The 20,818-nt window shown below is 60.8% G+C and overlaps 1 protein-coding gene across 1 annotated transcript; it reads right to left on the bottom strand.

The window, feature by feature from the left end:
- Positions 1–800: 800 nt before the first annotated feature.
- Abca2 (ATP binding cassette subfamily A member 2) lies at positions 801–20,299 on the bottom strand. The gene is made up of 48 exons (XM_051166183.1): positions 20,208–20,299; positions 17,053–17,146; positions 15,915–16,026; positions 15,668–15,831; positions 15,307–15,434; positions 15,043–15,153; positions 14,568–14,786; positions 13,644–14,011; positions 13,225–13,384; positions 12,375–12,503; positions 12,109–12,276; positions 11,922–12,018; positions 11,269–11,442; positions 11,097–11,199; positions 10,893–11,007; positions 10,352–10,542; positions 10,082–10,232; positions 9,797–10,001; positions 9,494–9,658; positions 9,199–9,379; positions 8,901–9,113; positions 8,549–8,745; positions 8,279–8,461; positions 7,895–8,079; positions 7,685–7,805; positions 7,185–7,421; positions 6,899–7,105; positions 6,559–6,661; positions 6,157–6,476; positions 5,868–6,081; positions 5,675–5,780; positions 5,471–5,582; positions 5,322–5,382; positions 5,061–5,235; positions 4,845–4,960; positions 4,618–4,765; positions 4,382–4,505; positions 4,125–4,257; positions 3,905–4,022; positions 3,614–3,792; positions 3,228–3,369; positions 3,007–3,141; positions 2,773–2,876; positions 2,607–2,699; positions 2,072–2,174; positions 1,849–1,986; positions 1,563–1,763; positions 801–1,183 (listed from the first exon to the last, which is right to left on the bottom strand). Exons 1-48 carry the CDS (start codon positions 20,271–20,273, stop codon positions 1,148–1,150), a joined length of 7,305 nt encoding a protein of 2,434 aa, XP_051022140.1. The 5' UTR covers positions 20,274–20,299; the 3' UTR covers positions 801–1,147.
- Between the last annotated feature and the right edge of the window lie 519 nt (positions 20,300–20,818).

The raw sequence follows: 20,818 nt of genomic DNA, 5'->3' as shown, positions 1-20,818 counted from the left end.
TCTGTACACTGGCCCGCTTCACCACCCTGCAGGGCCAACGTGAGGCATGGACTTCACCTGACTGACACCCTCCAGCATAGGCCCATCACCCTCAGGAAATTCTTGTTCTGCACCCAGACTCCAGCGCCAACAAGGAGGCCTTCTCCCAGAACCCTGCTCTGTTTCAGGAAGTAGAGGCAGCCTAGCAGGAACAAGCTCACTGAGGGTACTAGGCATACTGGGGGAAGCCGAAACGGGACACGCAACTGTCTGAGTACCAGTGCCGTGTGAACAGTGCTGCACAGCCCCTTCCATTGCCCACTTAGGACCCACCACAGAGTAGGGGTCTAGGCTCTAGGGCGGGGGAGAGGAGTGATGCTGGAGCAGGCCCCTCCCTTCACACGGTACAGACGGGGTGGCTGTACCCTAGTACAATGGGCCTGCCTTCACCCCAACTCCCTCCACCACATACACAGGCTCCCACGGGGTTTGTTTTTTTTTTTTTTCTTTTTTGCTTATTTATTGAAAACAAACATCTGTGCGCTATATACAAGGTCCTGCTCCCAGGTAGGTAGCAGGAAGGGCCAAGCTGAATGGGAGAGCAAAGGCAGCTTGAGGGGGCAGGGAGGGAGCAGGAACCCCTCCCTGGCCAGCAAGCCCAGCTTCTCCATTCCTGCTCTCCACCAGGGCCAAAACAGCCACATTCACAGCTTCCCATGGGTAGCCTAACTTCTTCACGACAGCAGAGTGAGGGAGACTCTTAAAGCAAAGTAAGCAGGCAAGCTGCCCGGTCCCCAATTGTAGTCAGGGACGACCATGAAAAGACATCTGTGCAAGATGCTGGCCTGGGTAGACTTGGGGCCGCTGCAGAGAAGGGTCACAGGATGCTCGGGGCAGCCCATATCACCCTGAGAAGGTGGATGGTGCTGGGCAGGGTAAGGGGCTGGGCCAGGACCCAAGGCTTTAAGGCAAAGCAGGGTGAGGATATGTGCAGCCCAGGGCCAGGCCAGCCTTTGGCACAATTCGGGGAGGGTGGTAGTTGGGAGGAGGGCGGGAGCCCTTTGGTCCTGAACCTGCCTTTCCAGGGCCTGGCACGTGTGGCTGAGGGCTACGGCCACCGCCTGACTTCTGCCCCCCACAGCTGCATCCCTGACGAGGCTCCTGACAGTCAGCAGAGCGTGTCCGTGTTGAAGGAGAGCTGGGCCTGGTGAGGAGCAGACAAACTGGGTTTGTGAAGGTATCTCCAGTGGGAGTCAGGATGTCCACACTGGCTGGCTGGCTGGGACTGGAGCTCCCCTGAGCACTCTCTCCCCACGAAGCACTCTTTGGCGTCTGGTCCTCTTGCCCAGCATGGTAGCCACAACCTGTATCTCTCCCTAGTCTCTGGTTTCTTGTAACCCCCACCTCAAAGCTTCCAGTGTGTTCTGGGCTCTCTGCATTTGGTGTCTGCCCAGTCCAGTCTCCCCACATCCACTCAAGGCCTCAGCATGGCTAAGTCCCTCTGCGCTGGTCTGTCCACAGTTAGCTCCCTACGGACGGCCTGAGCAGCAGTGCGGCTCGGAGGATGCATGCGGCCCACTCACCCGCTCTTCCTCAAAGCTGATGAGGCCCTCGTCCTCTGTGTCCAGGTCCTCAGGCTCATCAGCCACCAGAGCCTGGAGCTCTGTGGGTGCAGGGCGTGGCCTCAGCAGGCTGAGGAGCCCCAGGGGTGATGGCAAGGTCGAGGGCTCAGCCTCCTGCTGCTCCACGTTGTCACTCTGCCTCTTGGCAAAGTTCACAAACACCTGTGGACAGGAGGAGGGGGAAGTGGCACAGACAGACCCGAGAAGACACCCCACTCCCCACACCCCACCCACGAGGCACACTCACATTGTCCAGGGTGGTCTGGCTGACTGAGTAGTCCTCGATGCCCAGCACACCCACTACCTGCTCCATCTTGCTGAACACCTGAGCCAGAGAGATGTGCTCTGACTTGAGCTGGTACTGCACCTTCGTGTGATGGCGCTCCTGGGTGGAGAAGGGGGAGCCATGGAGGTCAGGGGCTGCCAGAGTAGGGCACACCCTCACCCTTACTTCATTCGACCACACCTACCTTGAGCATGGCCTCTGGGAAGTTCCGGTTGAAGAACCGAACCACATCCTTCACATTTTGGCTGCTTTTGGTCCTTACGGTGATCATGTAGCCATCCCCAAACCTGGTGGGACACAGCTGTGGCTGGGAGCCTTGTGTGGCCTGACAGACGTCACCCCTGCAGGCCTGTCGGAGCTCACCCCTGCACGGCCTGTTGGAGCTCACCCCTGCACAGCCTGACGGAGCTCACCCCTGCAGGCTTGTCAGAGCTCACCCCTGCACGGCCTGACGGAGCTCACCCCTGCACAGCCTGATGGAGCTCACCCCTGCATGGCCTGAGGAGCTCATTCCCACATGGCCTGACGGAGCTCACCCCTGCAGGCCTGTTGGAGCTCACCCCTGCATGGCCTGACAGAGCTCACTCCTGCACAGCCTGCCGGAGCTCAGCCCTACACTGCCTGCCGGAGCTCACCCCTGCACGGCCTGACAGAGCTCACCCCTGCACGGCCTGACAGAGCTCACCCCTGCATGGCTTCTGCAGCCCTGTGCGACTCACCTGTTCTTGAGGTGCTGTATGCTGCCCAAGCAGCGCAGTCGTCCGTTCACCATGATGGCCAGCCGTGTGCACAGAGCCTCACATTCCTCCATGCTGTGGGCAGACAGCACAGGCTGGCACCAGAGGGATTGCCAGAGGCCCGCGGAGGGGTCGGGGAGGGGCACACCTGTGTGACGTCAGCACCACGGAGCGTCCTGTCTTGATGAGGTCCAGAATGAGGTTCCACAGGAAGCGCCGGGCCTTAGGGTCCATGCCAGTGGTGGGTTCATCCTAGAGCAGGGGTCAGTTCAGCCAGAGGCACGGCCCACCCCAGCTGACTCTACCCTGGCTTACCTGGAAGCAGAGGAAAGCAGGGCACCTGCCCCTCTGACTCACCTGTCTCCCAAGCCCTGAGACTCACCAGGAAGATGAAGGCAGGGTACCCGATGAGTGCGATGGCTGTGGATAGCTTCCGTTTGTTGCCGCCGCTGTAGGTGCCAGCTGGCTTGTCTGCGTACTTTGTCAGTTCCAGCTTCTCCAGGGCCCACCTCACCACCTGGCAGGGCCAGCATGAGGCATGGGCTCCACCTTACTAGATTCCCACCTGCACAGGCCCACCTGCCCCTTCCCGCTCACCCTCACCTGGGCTTCATCCTTCCAGGGGATGCCGCGCAGCCGTGTGTACAACTGCAGGTGCTCACGGGCGGTGAGCTCATCAAACAGGGCGTCGAACTGCGGGCAGTAGCCAAGGCTCTGCTGTACCTGGAGCAGGTCCTTGAGGACACTGGGGACAGAGGGTGATCAATACCCAGGAGGGGTACATTCGCCCCACACCTGCCCTCCTGCACCCCGGGGGCATGGTCATCCCACTCCTAAACCTACCCACACACCTTTGCACCTGAGGGCCAGGGTCACCCACTCCACTCAACCCCTAGCCCCGGCACCTGTGTGCCTGGGGGCAGTTACACACAGACACACGCACATCCACGCCTCCCTACAAGTGTATCCCAGGGGCACAGTAACCCCACCTGTGTCCATTGACAAAAGCCTCGCCCCCTGTCGTGCTCTCGTCACCAGTCAGCATCTTGAAGGTGCTGGTCTTCCCTGCCCCGTTGACACCGAGGAGCCCAAAGCACTCTCCAGGACGCACACCCAGGCAAAGGCGGTCCACTGCCAGGATACGGCCAATCTTCCGAGACTTGTACACCTGGCCAAAGAGCCTCCCCACTCAGCGAAGGGTGGCGTGGTCCCGCCCCACTGCTGGGCCCCACTACCCACACCATTCCCCCACCCCTACTTTCCCACAGCCCAGAGCCCACCTTGGTGAGGTTCTCGATCTTGACCATGTCGTTGTCAGCATCCCCACGGAGCACCCTCTGACGCTCACTGGCCACGTCCACGTCGTCCTCCACGGGTTTAGTAGACACAGGCAGGCGTCTAGGGCAGTAAAGTGGGCAGGGCCTGGCCACGCCCCCCCAACCCCTACCAAGGGCCCCTGCCGTCGCCGCTGCTGCCACCCACCACTCTCTCTGCACTCACTGTGGTTGCCTCAGGAAGTTATATTGGCACATGATGGTGAGGAAGAATCCCACGAAGCCTTCTACTGTCATGGCCACCAGCCCACGTGTGACAATGTCCCACTCGAATGGGGACTTCATCTTGTCAAACTGGCCTGTGGGAGCGCTGGTTGAGGGCCCGAGAGCCTCAGGGAGGTCCCAGTCACCCCAGCATCCGAGGCCTAGGCATGCCGCTACGTGGGGCCCACAGGCCTCCACCGTCCACCTGTACAGGCTCACCAATTTTGGCGTAGTATTCATTGATGTACTCGTTGTAGGCCATCTCCATGAGCCCGTGGCCCAGGTTGTAGTTGGGGAAGATGAGGAAGCAGCTTTTCAGGTAACTGTTGACAACCTTCAGATCCTGAGGTGGGGTGGGAGGGGGCAGGGTGGGGATGGGGATGCAGGCCTAATTCAGCGTCACTGCCCCAAGCCATGCCCTGCTGCCCACTCACCCCCCCACGCCCCGCGTTTACCTTGTCATGCTCAAAAAGCTGCAGAAGAAAGGTGGCCACGGTGGCTGTGATGCCGATGAAAAGATTGATGACGATGAGGAACACGTAGGCTGAGCTAGGAACCTCAAACCAGAAGGAGGCTGGGTACATGATGGGTGTGATGGACCACCTGCGGGCACACAGTGGCGGGTCACGGGGTATCCCTGGCCTCACCCATGCCCGCGCTGCCACACCCCTCCCCAGCTTACCCATAGAGCAGAAACAAGGAGAGCACCGCTGGGAAGTTGGTGGGCGATGTGTAGGCCGGCAGGTCAAACACAAACAGGATGATGACGCAGCAGGTGGCTGGGACCAGGTAATTGAGCTGCAAAAGGCAGAGGTGAGCAGTGAGAACCGGGTCTGAGGACAGGAGATTGGGGGGGGGGCCCGCACACGACAGAAAGGGACCGCGCGCAGGGGCACACCATGTCCCACACGTAGTTGGCCAGCCAGTAGATGACAGGGTTGCACCCGCTGACGAACTGCAGGTGTTTGGCCTTGGTGGACTTCTCCGCCACGAGGAAGACCACGAAACTGGCTGGCACGAAGGACATGGCCACAATGATAAAGATGGCGATGACCACGTCTGTGCCCTGCAGTCTAAAAGAGGACAGCACTCCGGTTCAGGAGGTGGTCGGGAGCGCAATGGTCCCCCCCGACCCCCCAGCTCAGTCGGTCTCGCTTACAGGTAATCCAGGGAGAGGCTAGCACTGGTCTTGTTCATGGGGTGGTTGGTGACAGTGATGCCTGCACACAGGAAAGGGCAGCGTTAGGCCCGGGCGCCATCCTGGCTTGGGTGCAGCTCTCCCCATCCCTCATCCCTGGCTGCCCTCACCGTAGGCTGCTGGATTGCCCTTGCTTTTGGGCAGGTTTGCACGCAGGATGGCATTGTTGAGGCTGTTGAGGTAGGTGGGCATGCTGTGGTAGCCCTTGTTATTGTAGAGCACCTGGACAGGGACAAGGGACTCAGAGAGGCTCACAAGGCTGACAGCCACTGCATACCGGACCAGGCGCCAAGATGCCCAGGGCAGCCACTGACCTGGGCCACCCTTCGCACTGCAATCTTCCGCACCATAGGTGGGGCCCGGGCACCAAAGGATGCTGGGATGGCCTTCTGGACATTACCAAAGGTGATGGCTCCGTACCTGCTCAAGACAGGTGGGAGGGGCAGTGAGGCTAGGCAGCCATCAGCCAGGCACCCCTCTGCTCACAGCCGCTCTAGGCAGACTCACCGGTGTAGCCGGAAACGGTCAGAGGTGAAGAGCAGGTACTCAGAGACATTGTGGCCAGTGATGTCGGTAAGGATGTCACCCGTGACCACTCTCATCTGGGGCGGATGCCCACCCACACTGTTGGGGCAAGAGAAGCCCGTGCCCTGTGCGGAGCAGGTGCAGCGGACAGGCTCACGCACCAGGTGTGGCAGAGAAGGCGCAGACGTCCATGACTCTGCGGGCACAATGTGGCACAGTGAGATGGGCCATTCCTGGCCACGCCCCCAGGCAGCCTTCTGCGGGGCAGTACCTGGTCCAGCAGTGGGCGGCAGGGAGGTATTCCAGGCTTGCAGTGAGTCCTCATCCAGGGACACGGGTGAGTCAGAAGGAGCAGGTGAGGGTGGGGGTGGCACGAAGTTGGACAGCGGCAGCCCCTGTGTGAAGGACTCCAGGCACATACTGTCGAAGAAGCGTGCGGCCAGCAGGCGGGACTCTCCGCTGCTCAAGTTCAGCGTGGGCCCCAGGGAGCCGTTGGCGGGAGACTTGAGCACGCATGTGGCACCCACACCGGAGGGCAGCCGGAATGTGCTCACCAGCTGCTGGGGGCTGGCATCCGGTGAGAACCGCAATCTAAGGACAGGACAGTGAGTTAGGGGCCCTGTGACTCAGCCCTCGCGCTCCCCTGTGTTACAGCCCCAGCCCACGGCCTCACCGGTATTCCCGGCGTTCCTCGTTGGCATAGGGGATGAAGTTGCCACGGGGCTGGGTGTAGTTGTGGTACTGAGAAGGTGACAGGACCAGTGGCGGCAGGTCACCTGGGGGAGAACGTGAGACCTGAGCAGGCTCCAGCCTGCAGATCTTCAATCTCTCTTCCCAACACAGAGGGCCATGTTTTGGGGGGGTGACTCCCCAGGAGGGGAGGCAGAACCCTCTCATTAGCCCCCTGAATAAGGTTCAGAGTGTGGGGACAGGGATGGCAGAGAGCGCCCCAGGAGGCTGGGAAGAGAGTGAAGCCAAGAACCCAAGGGCCACGCGGGGCCAGGCAGCCTTACCGATCTCGGGGACAGACAACGCCACGGTCATGGCCACACAGACAAAGAAGGCAGGCAGCAGGATCTGAGAGCAGAGAGCTTTGGAGTTTCGGCGAGCACAGTGGAAACGCTTCACCAGGAGCCCGTGGAATTGCCGCATCTTCAGCCACCAGCCCTCCAGCTTGCGGCTGCCTTGGCCTACCCGAGCCAGGGCCTCCATTTCCGCCTCTGCACAGAGAGGTAAGGGTGAGCAGCCAGCACCACGCCGCCCTCCTGGACCCTCCCCAGCTGCCCCGTTAGCTTCCACCTTGTAAGCTGACATTGTCTGGGTCCTGCAAGTTGTCAAAGAGGGGACGGTAGTCACCGTAGACATCCGCGTAGCCAGCGCCCTCATCACCACGGGCAGAGCCCACAGAGGATGTGGACTGCAGCGATGCCTGTGACTGCGCCAGCTCCGAGCACCGGGCCAGGTTGCCAACTTGACCCTCCACAGATGTCAGGCCCTCTGCCCCAGGCAGCGCATCCTTCCTAGACTCCTTCACATCTGCAAAGAACAGAGGCAGCGAGGGTGGGAGGGCTTGGGGCCACGGCACTCCAAGGACACCTCAGCACCTCAGTCCCAACTGCCCACCCATGACCCCAGGCCCTGTCTTGATCCCAGCCTCTAGTTCATAGACCTGTGGCTACCGGACCATCCACCATGAGCCTATATGGATCCCGCTTCGTGAGACCAAGGAGACGCAGTGTTCCCAGGTGCCCTCTGTTGGTAGGTCGAGCTAGCTCGTCACCAGCCTTGGGGACTCTTACCAGCCTCACTGTTCTCCAGTGACTGGTCCTCCTCAGACACCTTCAGGAACACCTCCTCCAGGGTTGTGTCCATCAGCCCAAAACTGCTCAGGTGCAACGCGTCCAGGCTGTGCTCCAATTGCTGCAAAGAAGCTGGGTGAGGCCAGCGCCACAGAATGCAGGCAGGGGCGTGTACGTCCCACCTCCAACCACCAAGCCTGGCCCTCGCACCTGGAAGAGGCGTTCAAAGGCCCCCTTCTTGACGGCCTCACTGGGCAGGATGTAGGAGAGCTCAGTGCTAGTGTCTGAGACCAGTAGGGAGGAAGCCACATGCTTGCGGATGAACTGGGACACCTGGGGCTCTGAGCAGCTGCTCAGTGGAGCACGACCCGGGGGGCTGGGAGCCAGCCCTGGTTCTGGAAAAGAAGGGGGGGGGGGCAGAAGGAGAATTCAAGAGAGGTTGAGGAAGGAGGGCCTGTCGGTGGGGACCTAGCAGGCAAGTCAAGCAGAGGCTTAGAGCTGCCCCAGCCCTGCAGGTGCCTGGTCCTCTCCTAGCACGGGGTCATGGGGCAGGGAGGACTGGCGGCTAGTTCAAGCAGTCTGGGCAGCACAGACCTTGGGAGGTGGCGGGCTCTGCAGGCCGCTTGACCAGTGTGAGGCGGTACCCATCGCCGTAGGCACCCTTGAGGAAGAGGGGAGAGCCGCAGCATTTGAGCTTCCCATGGGAGATTATGGCGATACGATCTCCCAGGAGGTCGGCTTCGTCCATGTGGTGGGTGGACAGGAGGATGGTGCGGCCTGATAGACCCAGAACCAAGACCCAGGTAAGGAAGGGGCAGGCGCAGACACCCGCACCCACGGCGGCCAGCCTGTCATCCCGCTCACCTGGTTTGTACTTCAGAATGAGGTCCCAGATGGCACGGCGAGCGTAGGGGTCCACGCCAGCAGTGGGCTCATCTAAGATGATGGCTCTGGAGCCACCCACGAAGGCAATGGCCACCGAGAGCTTGCGTTTCATGCCCCCGGACAGTGTCTGGACCAGCGAGTGCCGCTTGTTGGACAGCTCCAGGTCCTCAATCATCCTGTGGACCCAACAGGAGGGCGGCAGGTGGGAGGGTGACAGAGCAGACGATGGGTAGACAGGAGCGTGGAGAGAGCTCGCATCTGCCTCCTCGCTGCCCCTGTCCCCTGAGTGTCCCACTCACAGCACCCCCGCCCGTCCCCTCGCTGCACCCACTTGTCCATCTCTTTGCGGATCTCCTCTTGCGCCATGCTCTTGAGCCGGGAGTAGAACCAGAGGTGCTCCTCCACGGTGAGCCGGTCGAAGAGCACATTGTGCTGCGGGCACATGCCCAGGTTCTTGCGGATCTCGTCCATCTCCGTGCGGATGTCACGCCCGTAGATGGTGGCTGAGCCCGACGTGGGTGGGAACAGTCCCGTCAGGATAGACCTGGACAGGGGAAGGTGAGGTCACAACCCACCATATCCTGAGGGCACCCAATCCTGCCAGGTGGGCTCTGTGCCTAGACACTCACATGGTAGTGGTCTTGCCAGCCCCATTATGGCCTAGAAAGGAGACCACCTGGTTCTCATAGAGATTGAGGCTCAGTTTGTTCAAGGCTAGCTTCTTGTCATTCTTATAGACCTTGGTGAGCTTGTCCACGCAGACGACCAACGGCAGGTGGGTGGGCTCCTCTTCCATTCCGCGTGTCTCCTCTGTAGCAGGGCTGGGTCAGCGGGACGTGGGGTGGGGGGGGGCAGCACTTAAGGCTACCCCAGGCCCCCCAAACCCAGCACCCACCCCAGTCAGCATTCTGACCCTAGCCTCACCAAAGTGCCGGCTCTCCATGGCACAGGCCTGGTCCTCCTCCATGACGCTGAGGCGTGGCGTGTGTGCCCACGGCCAGCTCCACTCCCAGGCCTCTGTCCGCCCGCTGCCTAGCCAATAGGACTTCTGCAGTGGGAAGTACCAGGGCCGCGGCAGCCCATACATGCCTGGGGATCCGGGAAGGGAGAGGCTGACCAAGGGCCCGGAGGTGACTCTACACCACAAGGGCCAGATGCCACCCAGAGGAAGGCGGAAGCCCAGTGACCTTGCCCCACCCCCTGGTCCCTCCATAGGCAGGCCTGTACCTGGGTGCACGGCCTCAATGTACCAAGTGAGCACGCCGTAGACCACTGTGTCCACCATGAGCATGGTGACAGCAAGGAGCAGGTTGAAGTCGTCCCCTTCCACTGGGGACTGGCTGAAAGTGTGCCACTGGATACCCACACCTGCCACTTCGTACAGCGCAAAGTACTTGGAGCCCAGGCCAAAGGCTGTTGTTGACATCAGGGACTGAAGAAAGAGGGGTGTTAGTAGGTGGGCTGGAGATGGACACCCCACCCGCCCGGGCCCTGCCCAGCCACAATCCTCACCGCAATGCACTTCTCAAAGGCGGTGATCTTATCGTGGGCCACTTCCTCGCGGATTGCTACGTACATGTAGGGAACGTAGCTTAAGAAGTAGATGATGCCGCCACAGGCTGAAGCCAGTTTAGCCTTGGAGTACAGCACAGACACCAGGAAGCTGGAGTGGAGGCCACGGGGCTGTTAGCCCACCTGTTAGCTGCCCCTGCTGGGGCCCAGAGGAGCTCCAAGAGGGCCCCACCTGTCTCCGGCGGGTTCCCAGCTCCCTGAAGAACTCACCAGAACATGATAGTGGCCACAGCATAGACGGCAAGGAAGAGCCAGATGATGAGCACGTGGCTGTGCATGAGCACCTGGCCGTACTTGAGGATGGCCGTCAGGGCAGTCACCGAGATGGCCAGCTGCACAAAGCCTGTGATGAACCAGGCCACCCAGTGCACGGCGTTGTTCAGGCCCATCGTCTTCATCACCTGGGGTGTGGGGCAGCAAAGGTACCTGTCGGCAGGGACTGGGGAGGACAGGCCTGCACTGCCCTCCCACAGCCAGCCAGAGGGGGGGTGCCTGCCCTCCTGCAGCCAGCCAGAGGGGGGTGCCTGTCGTCCCACAGCCTGCTGGAGGGGAATGCCTGCCCTCCCCGCAGTCAGCCGGAGGGGGGTGCCTGCTGTCCTGCAGCCTGCCCTCCTGCAGCCAGCCAGAGGGGCTGCCTGCCCACCCGCAGTCAGCCGGAGGGAGCTGCCTGCCCTCCCGCAGTCAGCCGGAGGGAGCTGCCTGCCCTCCCCGCAGTCAGCCGGAGGCGGGTGCCTGCCGCCGCCCTACCTACCTCCTTGAGTCGTTGCTCCTTCTCTGCCACGATGTGCTGGATAGTCATGGCCACAGAGTAGACCCAAGAGATCACCATGCACAGTGGCATCATGTGCTCAATGACAAAGAGGAAGCTGAGGGGAAACAGGTGTAAGTGTGAGGCGGGGCTCGGGTCCGAGACCACTACCCCCCAACCCCCAAACCTCCGGAGGCCAGTGCTCACTCATCACGGGTGTAGCAGGGGTACGGGAACATCTGCACATAGTTGCCGGGTTCCACCACGTCGTGCCCCACAAACGTGTTGATGATGGCACGCTCCATCATGTCTGTGGGTGGAGGTGGTGGTCAGGGAGAGGCCAGGCCCCATCACACCCCACCTGGGCTCAGCCCCTCACCCTGGATCCAGACGAAGCCGTAGAGGAAGTAGAAGCGACCACCAGTGTTGGGCCCTGGGCGCCAGTAAGCGCGGCGGATCTCGTTGGTTTTCTCAGTGAAACTTGAGTTCTGGCGAATCTTGTAATGCACATGAGGCGGGAGGGAGCCATCCTTCCGGGTCTGGAAGATCACGCCTAGGGATAGCAGGCTGGTGGAGCGTGTGGCCAGAGGGCATGGGTGAAACCTACTGCGAGGTGAGTACTTCAGGAGTGGTAACGGACAGATGAGGTGGCTTAGAAGAGTAACAGGGGGGCTGGAGGGATGGCTCAGAGGTTAAGAGCACTGACTGCGCTTCCGGAGGTCCTGAGTTCAATTCCCAGCAACCACGTGGTGGCTCACAACCATCTATAATGTGATCTGGTGCCCTCTTCTGGCACGCAGGTGTATATATACATAATAAATCTTAAAACAGGGTGGGGGGGTGGAGGGGTGGGGGGGGGGCGGATGAGGCAGAGCCAGCATGTAGAGTGTGGGACCAGACGGAAGCAGGCTAGGGAGAAAGGGTCTGGACTAAGGAGGGGCATGGTAGGGAGAGGGTGGGGCTGAGTCCGTGAGAAAGTAGGTCTGTAGGAAACCCTCGTGTGCGTGCATGGGAGGAGGGAGATGAACTCACTGGCAAACACTGTGACGTTGTCCTGGTAGGCCTGGTTGAGGGTATAGTTGACGATGCTCTCCTCATCAGGAAAGCCCTTGAAGATGTCTACACTCACCTGGAAAAGGGGGCTGTCATTGGAGCTGGCCCTGAAAATGCCTAGGGGAGGAGAGGGGCCGCAGGGATCACCCACCCCACCCCACCCCACCTTGGACATGAACTGGATCCAGCCGCACGCTGCATTGTCAATTGTGTCCAGCTGTTGTAGGAGGACGGTGCCGTTGGGCAGTGAGAAGTTGTCCTGGCGCAGGGCAGGCGGCAGCTCTTCCAGGGAGAGGTTCATCGCCTCAGGGTGCAGCCGCAGGTCAGCTACATACTGGGGTCGAGAGTGGGGTCAGGGTGTGACTGGTACCTTTCAGCTTAGGCAGAAGAAGAGCCCACCACAGGTGCCCACCCACCTTGTCCCCACAGCACCTGCTGCAGCCAGTGTAGATGCTGCTGCAGCCTGCCCTGCTCCAGGAAGCTCCGAATCTCTGTGGAAATGTTGAGCCAGACCTGGGCGTAGTGTGTCACGTTGCCCACAAAGGCGAAGGTCTCGTTGGCCTGTGGAGAATGAAAGCTTGGGACACAGGACCCCAGAACAGATCCAAGCCAGTCTGACAGTGCTCCACTTTCTCACAGTAGCCCAACCTCTACCCCTTCGCAGGCCAAACTTCCACCCACAGGGTTCCGCACTGCCCTTCTACTACAGCAGCCACATGAAATTCAACATGGCCTCCCTGCATCCCACCTCAGCAGCCACATAGTCTTCCACAGGCCCCTGAGCACTTGGTGTCTGGCTCTCATTCTTCCCGAGGAAACCTCCAAGGTCCAGGCTTTGCCACACCCTGGCTTACACTCTTCCATCAACACCTCTCCCCAGGCTCCAAGACCCATTGCACCCTGTTCTCTTGATGCTACTGGTGTGTGTGTGCGCGTGCGTGTGCGTGCGTGCGTAGAGAGAGGGAGTGTCACTGATCATACTACCCTGACCCCATCAGCATGGTAGGGGGTGGGGGGGTCATTCTAGCCAGACTAGCCCGCCTTTCCAGTGCATCTCTGCAGAAACTCTCAGGAGTTCCCAACAAAACAGCTGCCAAGTGCCCCTGCACCTCCAACCCTGAAACCCGCCCAGGCCTGGCACAGCAGCTCTCAGATTTCACAAAGTCAAGCTTAGCTCTCACCAGCCCTACCTAGCGTGCCGGGCCTGCAGAGCCCTCACTCAGGCTCCTGCTGGGGAGAGAGGCACACAACGCATGCGCCCAGTGTGCCAGGGCCCACACACCTTGAGGATAACACGGTCAGCTTCAGAGCCTGCTGGTGCATACAGGATTTTGGGGTTGCTGGTCATGAGGTGCACAAGAAGGCCCAGGTTCCGTTGCTCTTTGCTCGTGAAACCCAGGGAGCTCATGTTGCCCCTCCGAAGTGCTTCCGGCTCAATGGTACTGACAGAGACAAAGCACCAGGAACAGGGTGCAGACGTCAGGGCCAACAGGATGAGACATTTGGGATGGCTCAACAGTGGCTGTGCAAAGGGCTGGGCAGTGGAGTCAACTCCCCATTACCCGGGACTCTACAACCACTCCCACTTGCTTGCTTAGTTGCCGCCACCTGCCCACCAGCCGCCCCCACCTGCCTGCCAACCAGCCCCTCCTGCTCACCAACCGTCCCCACCTGCCCGCCAGCCCTCTGCTGCTAACCTACCGGTTGTTCCCACACAAGATGGGCTGTAAGCCAGCCCAGAGCTGCACAAAGGCTGAGCACTGGCCTTGCAGAGTGTCAGGAGAGGTCGAGGTGGCGGGCGATTGGGTGCCCTCCTCAGCAGTGGTGTTGGCCCCTGGGCTTGCCCCTGTGCCGGTGCTGTTGGTCACTCCATTCAGGCTGCTGGCTTGAGGTGCAGGACTCCGGCCAGCACAGGCACCTTGGGGCAGCAGCAGGGCAAGGGCCGACAGGACATCCACATCCTGCAGAACTTTCTGGGCATCCAGCAGGTCCCCTAAGAGTGCCTGCAGGCTCTGCGTGGAGGGTGCCTGCTGCTGGGGCTCTGAGCCATTGGGGGCGTCCAAGCCCAGCTGAGGGGAAGAATAGGTGTGTGAAAAATGCTGGAGAGATGGCTCAGAGGTTAAGAGCACTGACTGCTCTTCCTGAGAGCCTGGGTTCAATTCCCAGCAACCACCATGGTGGCTCACGACCGTCTATAATGTGATCTAATGCCTTCTTCTGTTATGTAGGTGTGTGTGCAGGCATGTATACATAATAAATAAATGCTTTTTAAAAATTAAAGAAAGAAAGAAAGATAGATGCAGGCTAGGGGACAGGGTGAACTTGGTTGATCGTGACTGAGATCAGGGAGGGGAACAAGGACATCAGCAGGGGACAGTGCTTGGGGAAGATGAAGGAGGTCTGCAGTTTGAGAAGTCCTGGCCAGGGCTAGAGGTATAGTGTGGGGTAAGAGATGGGAAGGAACTAAGGCCTGAAATTGGGTAGAGGGCACCGGATGCTCAATTACGAGCCGGATCATGCAAGGCCTGGGAGCAGGAGCCTCCCGTCTTCAGGTTCCTAGTGGCTCTAGCACCTCCTGCAGGCCAGTCGACAGGTTTGCTGGCCAACTGGCAGGCGGGACCTCACCTGCTGGGCAATCTTGGCCATGTCCAGCTGGTTCCGGAGCTCAGTGGCCAGATCACTGAAGCGCTGGGCACGAACTGTAGCCTGCCCACTGCAGACAGCATCCCGGTAGCCCTGCAGGTCTAGCTGATGACCCTCAGGCATGGTAAGAATCCTGCCCAGCTCCCCAGAGCCTGGTGCACACGTGAGCTGCTCCAACAGAGCAGGAGCCAGCAGCAGCTCCTAGGGGCAAGGCACAAGGGCCTAGTAAAGCCTACACACCAACCAAGAAATGACCAGGGCCCTACCTATGGTCACACAACACCGTTGTCCTGACCACCCACTGTGCTGGCTGCGTGCCAGGGTCCCACAGTGCTGTGGAAACACTCAAGTTACCACGCTGCCTCCACTTTCCCATGCACACTACAGTGCCTCGAACGCACGTGCAACAAAGGAAGCGCCTATTCGTCCACCTGTCTCCCAGGGACAGGCCCCTTACCTCCATTTGGAACAGAGGCTTGCTACCCAGGCGGCTCCAAGGCTCCTGCTTCCCAAGGAAACCCAACTTGCCATCCAGGTCAGGCAAAGGACCAAAAAGCAAGTGATAGACCTGCATTGGGGGGAGGGTCTGGCTCAGTAGCGGCTCCAGAGGCCTGAGAGGAGCTCGGGTACTCTGGCGGCCCCACCCCACCCCGCCCCGCCCCCCATCACTGTTGGGGAAAGCAGAGGGGCACAGCTACTACTGACACATGTCCTATCTCACCTCAGAAGGGTCCACACGGGCAGCCAGGAGGGCCTGGGCCGTGCTGTTGGGCAGTGACAGGTTCTGCGTCAGGAAACGCCAAAGCTCCCTCTGGTCCCTGGCCACCGAGTCCAGAGAGAAGGAAGAAACTGGACAGGCAGGAGGAGGGGACTGAGGGGCCGGCTCTAGCTGGGGCTAAGATGTCCCAGATAGGCTCCGAGCTACCAGCACTGCACTGGGCCTGCCTCAAGCACACAGGTTAAGGGACAATGTGGTGCAGACACAAGGACCCAGGGCCAGAGGCAGGCTGTGACCCGGAGTGATGAAGCAGGCAGGCATCCAAGGACAGCCCTCCCCCAAGCCCTCCCCACGCGGAGCACACCTGCAGGTCTGGCTGAGTGGCTCTCCCAAGTGCTGGGGCCTGAGCTTAGGGCCTCCAGATGTTGGCGCAGGGCCTCAAGCTCTGAGCCCAGGCTGGGCCGCACTGGGTCAAACAAGTTGCCCTCCTCCACTACACGGTTGAGGCGTTCCAGAAGCTGGGTGACCCTGCAACGCCGTAAGAGACATCAGCTGTTGCTGTGGGGTACAGGTAGCTGGCGCCCGAGGCCACGGGGTAGGGGGACACTCACGTGGAGTTGGCATATTGCAGGAAGCCAAACTCATCACGCTGGCCATCGGGACAAAGTGACTGCATGACGGGCAGGATGCCGGCAGATGTCAGTGGTGCCGCGGTATAGAAAGCTGGGAGGTTCAAGAATTGGGGAGATGGGGTGGGGTCGGGGGGCAAGAGAGATGTTTAGAGACAAGAAGGAAAAGCGGCTTCAGGCGGACTACGGTTGGGGCACAGAGCACTTGGCCACCAGCTGTGCTAAGGCAAATGACTCTGTAGGTCAGAGGTCAGAGGTCAGAGGGCTCCCTGCCATCCTCTCCCCTGCAACTCCCAGCACATCCCTCCATAGCCTATGCAGTGCCCAAATGCCCCCAACAACCCCCTCCCCACAGAGACCAGGGTACCCTCTTGGCACCCCCTTGACAGCGACCTCTGACCTCTCAGGCCAACTGGTTAGCAGAGTGAGTGCAACAGCCCAAAGGAGTCTGAAGGGCAAGTTGCAGGCCATTGCAGCCTCATCTCAGCCCAGGCTCAACCCAGGAGCCCCACCCTTAGACAGCACGGCCAGGCGACCTCACAGATACCCTGCCAAGGAGATGCTCCAACGGCTCGACCAGGGTACCAGTTATGGCCCAGGTGGCCTGGCCCTTCGCTACCCACCACCACCCTGGAGTCGTAAGCCAGCCTTTCCTGACCACAGGCAGGGGCTTCTACCGGACCCAGCTGCTAGGAGGCTGTTAATGCAAGCAGTAGGGGTGCTTAAGCCACACCAGGAGGACCAGGCAGGCCGTCCATGGCTGCCACCTGAGCCAGCAAGGAGGAGATGGCTGCTCACTTACAGACTGCATGCAGGCCGGGCCGAGGAGGACAAGAGACCATGCGGGGTGGGGGCAGGTCAAAACAGAACAGAGGAGACTAGTGAATGCCTGAACCTTCCAGAAACAGGCACTGTTGTCATTCATGGCCATAACGGCCAGCCATGACCTCCATAGCCTAGCCAAGACATGGGACCAGGACCACATGGGGAGCAGGCACTTGGGCCGTGGCCTCAGGGAATCTTGGGAAAGGGAACACACGTGCACAGAGAGGACTCCTGTCCCTCGCCGCCCCCCCCGGCCCGCCACACCCCAGGTGCCCAGGCTGCACCTGCACCTCACCTTCCTTCACAGAGATGGTGGGCTTCTTCTGCCGCAGCCCCAACAGGATGAAGAAGAGGACAAGCGGGATGAAGATCTCAAAAGCCAGGACCCACTGGAAAGGGTGGGTCACGTGAGGCGACGTGCGGCCTGCCCACCGCCTGCCCAGGGCTGGACGTGATGAACATGTGCTGCCCTTGCAGGACTGGCCCGGCCACGCACATCCAGTGGCCACGAGGGGCAGCACAGGTTTCTCAGGTCCAGCCAAGGTTCTAGTCCCTCCCAGTGTAGCAAGATGCTGAGTGCTGTGTGGCACCACCACATTGGGTCCCTCATCCTCCAGCCTAGATTATGCCTGTCAAACCAGGGACCACCTACTCTCTGAAGCGGTCAAAAGCCAGCAGGGACAAATCAGCCACTTTATGGTCCACTCTGGCCATGCACTTATTTACCCAGCTCATCTTCTCCCTGCCAACCTGTTGGGCTACCTGGGTGGGCATCTGGGAGGGCACCTTGTCCACATGTGGTCCGATTGCCTTGAGCCCCTATGTGCATCTCTCCCTTCCTGCAGCACACTTGAACTTTGTGTTGGACTCAGAGAGAGGAGGCCTAGTGTGAGCAAAGCTCAGCCTGTGACCAGGGCCCCGAGTCCCTAGCAACATGGTCCCTGAGGCAAAAGCCTCTTTTCCTTCCCTAACCTCTCAAGGCCAGGCTGCCAAGGTAGGCTAGCAGTGCCAAAACGCTGGGCCCAGATTCACCTCCAATGCCACCTGGAAAACAAGGGCGTTACCAACATCTGCCCCCACCTTAGCTCAGGGAGGGAGGCCAGGAAATGTATCAGGATGCTCCTGCCTCTGAGTTCATAGGGGAGAGGGGCCCACCACTACCAGAGGCCATCCTCCATGGCTCTGTAATATCAGGTCTCCTTTGCCCCTACCGCCATCTGAAGCCCCTCCCAGGAGTGGTGTGGGGCCATGCCCAGCCTGTCGCTGGCTGTGCCCACTGTGTTCCGACAATAGCTCTCTGTGATCCAGAACACCCTGCTGTGTGTCCATACCCCACACCCGCCTCAGCCTGTGCCAGTCTCCACCTCCTCTTTAGCCAGGATGGAGGCCAGGGCCAGTTGAGGAGGTGATACGTGTTTCACATATGCAGAGTGGTTGGTGGTAGGGCCACAGCTCATGAGACAGCCCTACCCACGCCCGCCCTACCTTGGGTACCTCCGCCCTTCCCTGGGCACCTCCACACGCCCGAGCAACTTGCAACACAGGCCAGGCTATCTCCCCTATCACTATAGCAACGGCTGCGCATGAGCTGCTAGGAGAAAGAGTCCTAGCTGGCAGGTGGAGGGCAACAGAGGGGCATCTGGTTACAGGCTCACAGCACAGGCCCAGCTCCCTAGGTGTCTCACTGGCCCAGTGTCTCCATGCTCACCCTGGGCCTGAGCAGCCTAGTGTTTGCTGTGGTGGTGGGGGGTGGGGGGAGGAGCAGATGAAACCAAGTGTGATGCTGGGGCTCTCCTCCACAGCTACTCAATACTGGTGATCCTCCTAGGGGCACCAGGGTACACCCCTGTCTCACATGCGCCTGGACGACAGGACAATTGAGGCGTGGTACTTGGGAGAACGACCCAGGAAAAGCAGAAGTCCTGAGGTCTGCACCGCCCCCGCCCCCAGATCATCAGCTCTGCACAGGTGCACCCCAGCCCCAGCAAAGACTGTCTTCCTGCTGGTCCTTCACTGCAGCTAAGGAGCTCCACCGTCTAGCTGGTCTCTGAGAGCGCTGAAGAAGGGGACCCTGCTGAGGAGGTAGGGCTCAGTCCTAGGAAAAAGGCACTGGGTCCCTCCATCTGACCATCTACCCACTGAGCTCCTCTTCCGCCTGGTGTGAGGCTCCTGTCTGATGCAGTAACTGTGTTTTTGCCCTGGGGGGTCTTCCTGACAAGCAACTTGGGGCTAGCACTAAGGCATGCCTACCACCTCAATTTTGTGTCCCTTTCCCCTGCGACCAAAAAGCCAGAGTCACAGGCCTGTTCCTTCAGACCCCACAGCAGCCAGTCCCAGACAACCAGGACAGAGAGTGTACCCAACCCTGGCCATTAGCCAGGGCCAGGTGCCCACAGGAACCCCGCCAGGCCACGGTGAAGAGAGTGCGCACAGACTACCATTTCTTATTATGCACCCTAAGTACCCGCAGAAGAGCACGGGAGGGGTCCCAGGCATGAGGGGGTTAGGGTCCTCCCTTTAGGTCCCATCCTAGAAAATCCCAAGGGCCCTCAGATACTCTTGCTGGCCCAGGACTCTCTGGATGCCCTTGCCCAAAAACAACAGGCCAAAGCCATCCATACAGGCCCCCCCCCCCAATCCTGCTCCTCACCCAGGACTCCTATCCTAACACGCCTATGTCCTGGCTGCCCTAGACAGGTGCTGAGAAGCTCAGCAGAACCCAGCCCCCACAGAGGCCTGAGGCAGGAGAAATCAGAGGGGCAGACTCGGGGGAAACTGGCCCTAACGGACAAAGGGGTGCTGTAATTTGAGGGGATGAGCCCGGTACACCAAGGACATCCCCAGGGATGAGTGAGTGAGGGTGGTGGACACGCCAGGCTGGGTTAGGAAAGGAGATGATGGAGCGAGGAGGAGAAGATGATGGAGGAGGAGGAAGAGGAGGAGGAGGGGGAGGAGGAGGAGGGCGGCGGCAGCGGCGAGGGATGTTTGGTACCTAAGGTGCCTGCCCAAGGGCAGAGTATCTAAAGGGAATGAAGAGACGGGTCCCTATGGGGGCTTCAGAGGCGGTGGGCCCAGGGCTCGGAGTCACTAAGCTGAATGGTGTGTCCCCGCCAGCGCTCTATCCCAGGAACCTGGGCCCCGCCCGAGCTGAAGTCCAGGGACCACCTGCCCTCACCCCAGACTGCCAGAGAGAGAGCCGCGGAGGGCGCCGGCCCGTGACTCAGCCGAGCAGTGTCAGCGGACCAGGGCACGGCCGAACCCTCTGCCGGAGGCCCGGAACCCCGCGGAGGCCGCCGGCTCGGTTCAGGGTCTCCAGTGACGCCCTCCCGGGGTCTGCGCGCGCCTGGGCACTGCACGCGCACGCGGGGAGCGCACCGGCGAACTGGGCGCGCGGCCTGCGAGCCCCGGAGGACGGGGGGGCGGGCGGGCGAGCGGGCGCGGGTCGCTCACCGGGCTCCGGCGCTTCAGCGTCACGTTCTTCCAGAGCAGCAGCTGCAGCTGGTGCAGGAAGCCCATGGCCGGGCCGCGCTCCGCCGCCTCAGCGCCGCGGCCCGCTCCTCTGCGCGCCCCGCCGGGCCCCGCTGCCCGCCGCGCCGCTCGGCATCGGCCGCGCGGGGGCGGGGCGCTCGGGCGTCCAGGACCTGCTCTTCGCAGGCTCCGCCCCGGCGGCCGCAGCTACCAAAACTCGCTCTCGCGCCCGCGCCGGTCGCCCCCGCTTAAAGGCGGCTCGGCGCTCGGGTGCCCGCCAGGGGGCGCCCAGGTCCAGAGGACCGCCGGCACCTGCGCGCGCCGCTGGGCCTCTCAGCTCACTGGGCCTCCCCAACACAAATGTAGTGTTTCCCAGGTCCCTCACAGGGGGCATGTAAACCAAGATCCCGGCTCACACCTTTCCGAGGTCTGGGGAGAAATCGGGCGCCCTATGCTTATGCACTCCCAATTGAGATATTAATGCAGAGTGGTCCCCAAGGTATTTCTCTGTCCCCTTTGGAACACTGAAGGAAGCTTGGTTCCCCATCAGGTCACCACTAGGTTGGCCGTCCTCGCATGTAGAGACAGAAAGC

The sequence above is a fragment of the Acomys russatus genome, chromosome 24 (genome assembly GCF_903995435.1).
Source record: "Acomys russatus chromosome 24, mAcoRus1.1, whole genome shotgun sequence".
Taxonomy (NCBI): Eukaryota; Metazoa; Chordata; class Mammalia; order Rodentia; family Muridae; genus Acomys; species Acomys russatus.
Note: the sequence above shows the minus strand (reverse complement) of the source record. Positions and strands in the feature narration are given on the sequence as shown.

Coding starts and splice junctions, on each gene's coding strand:
- Abca2 (XM_051166183.1), bottom strand. CDS start 20,273: ATGGGCTTCCTGCACCAGCTGCAGCTGCTGCTCTGGAAGAACGTGACG. Junction 5,781..5,867: donor GACCGTTTCCGGCTACACCG/GTGAGTCTGCCT, acceptor TGTCTTGAGCAG/GTACGGAGCCATCACCTTTG. Junction 2,700..2,772: donor GTGGTGCTGACGTCACACAG/GTGTGCCCCTCC, acceptor GTCTGCCCACAG/CATGGAGGAATGTGAGGCTC.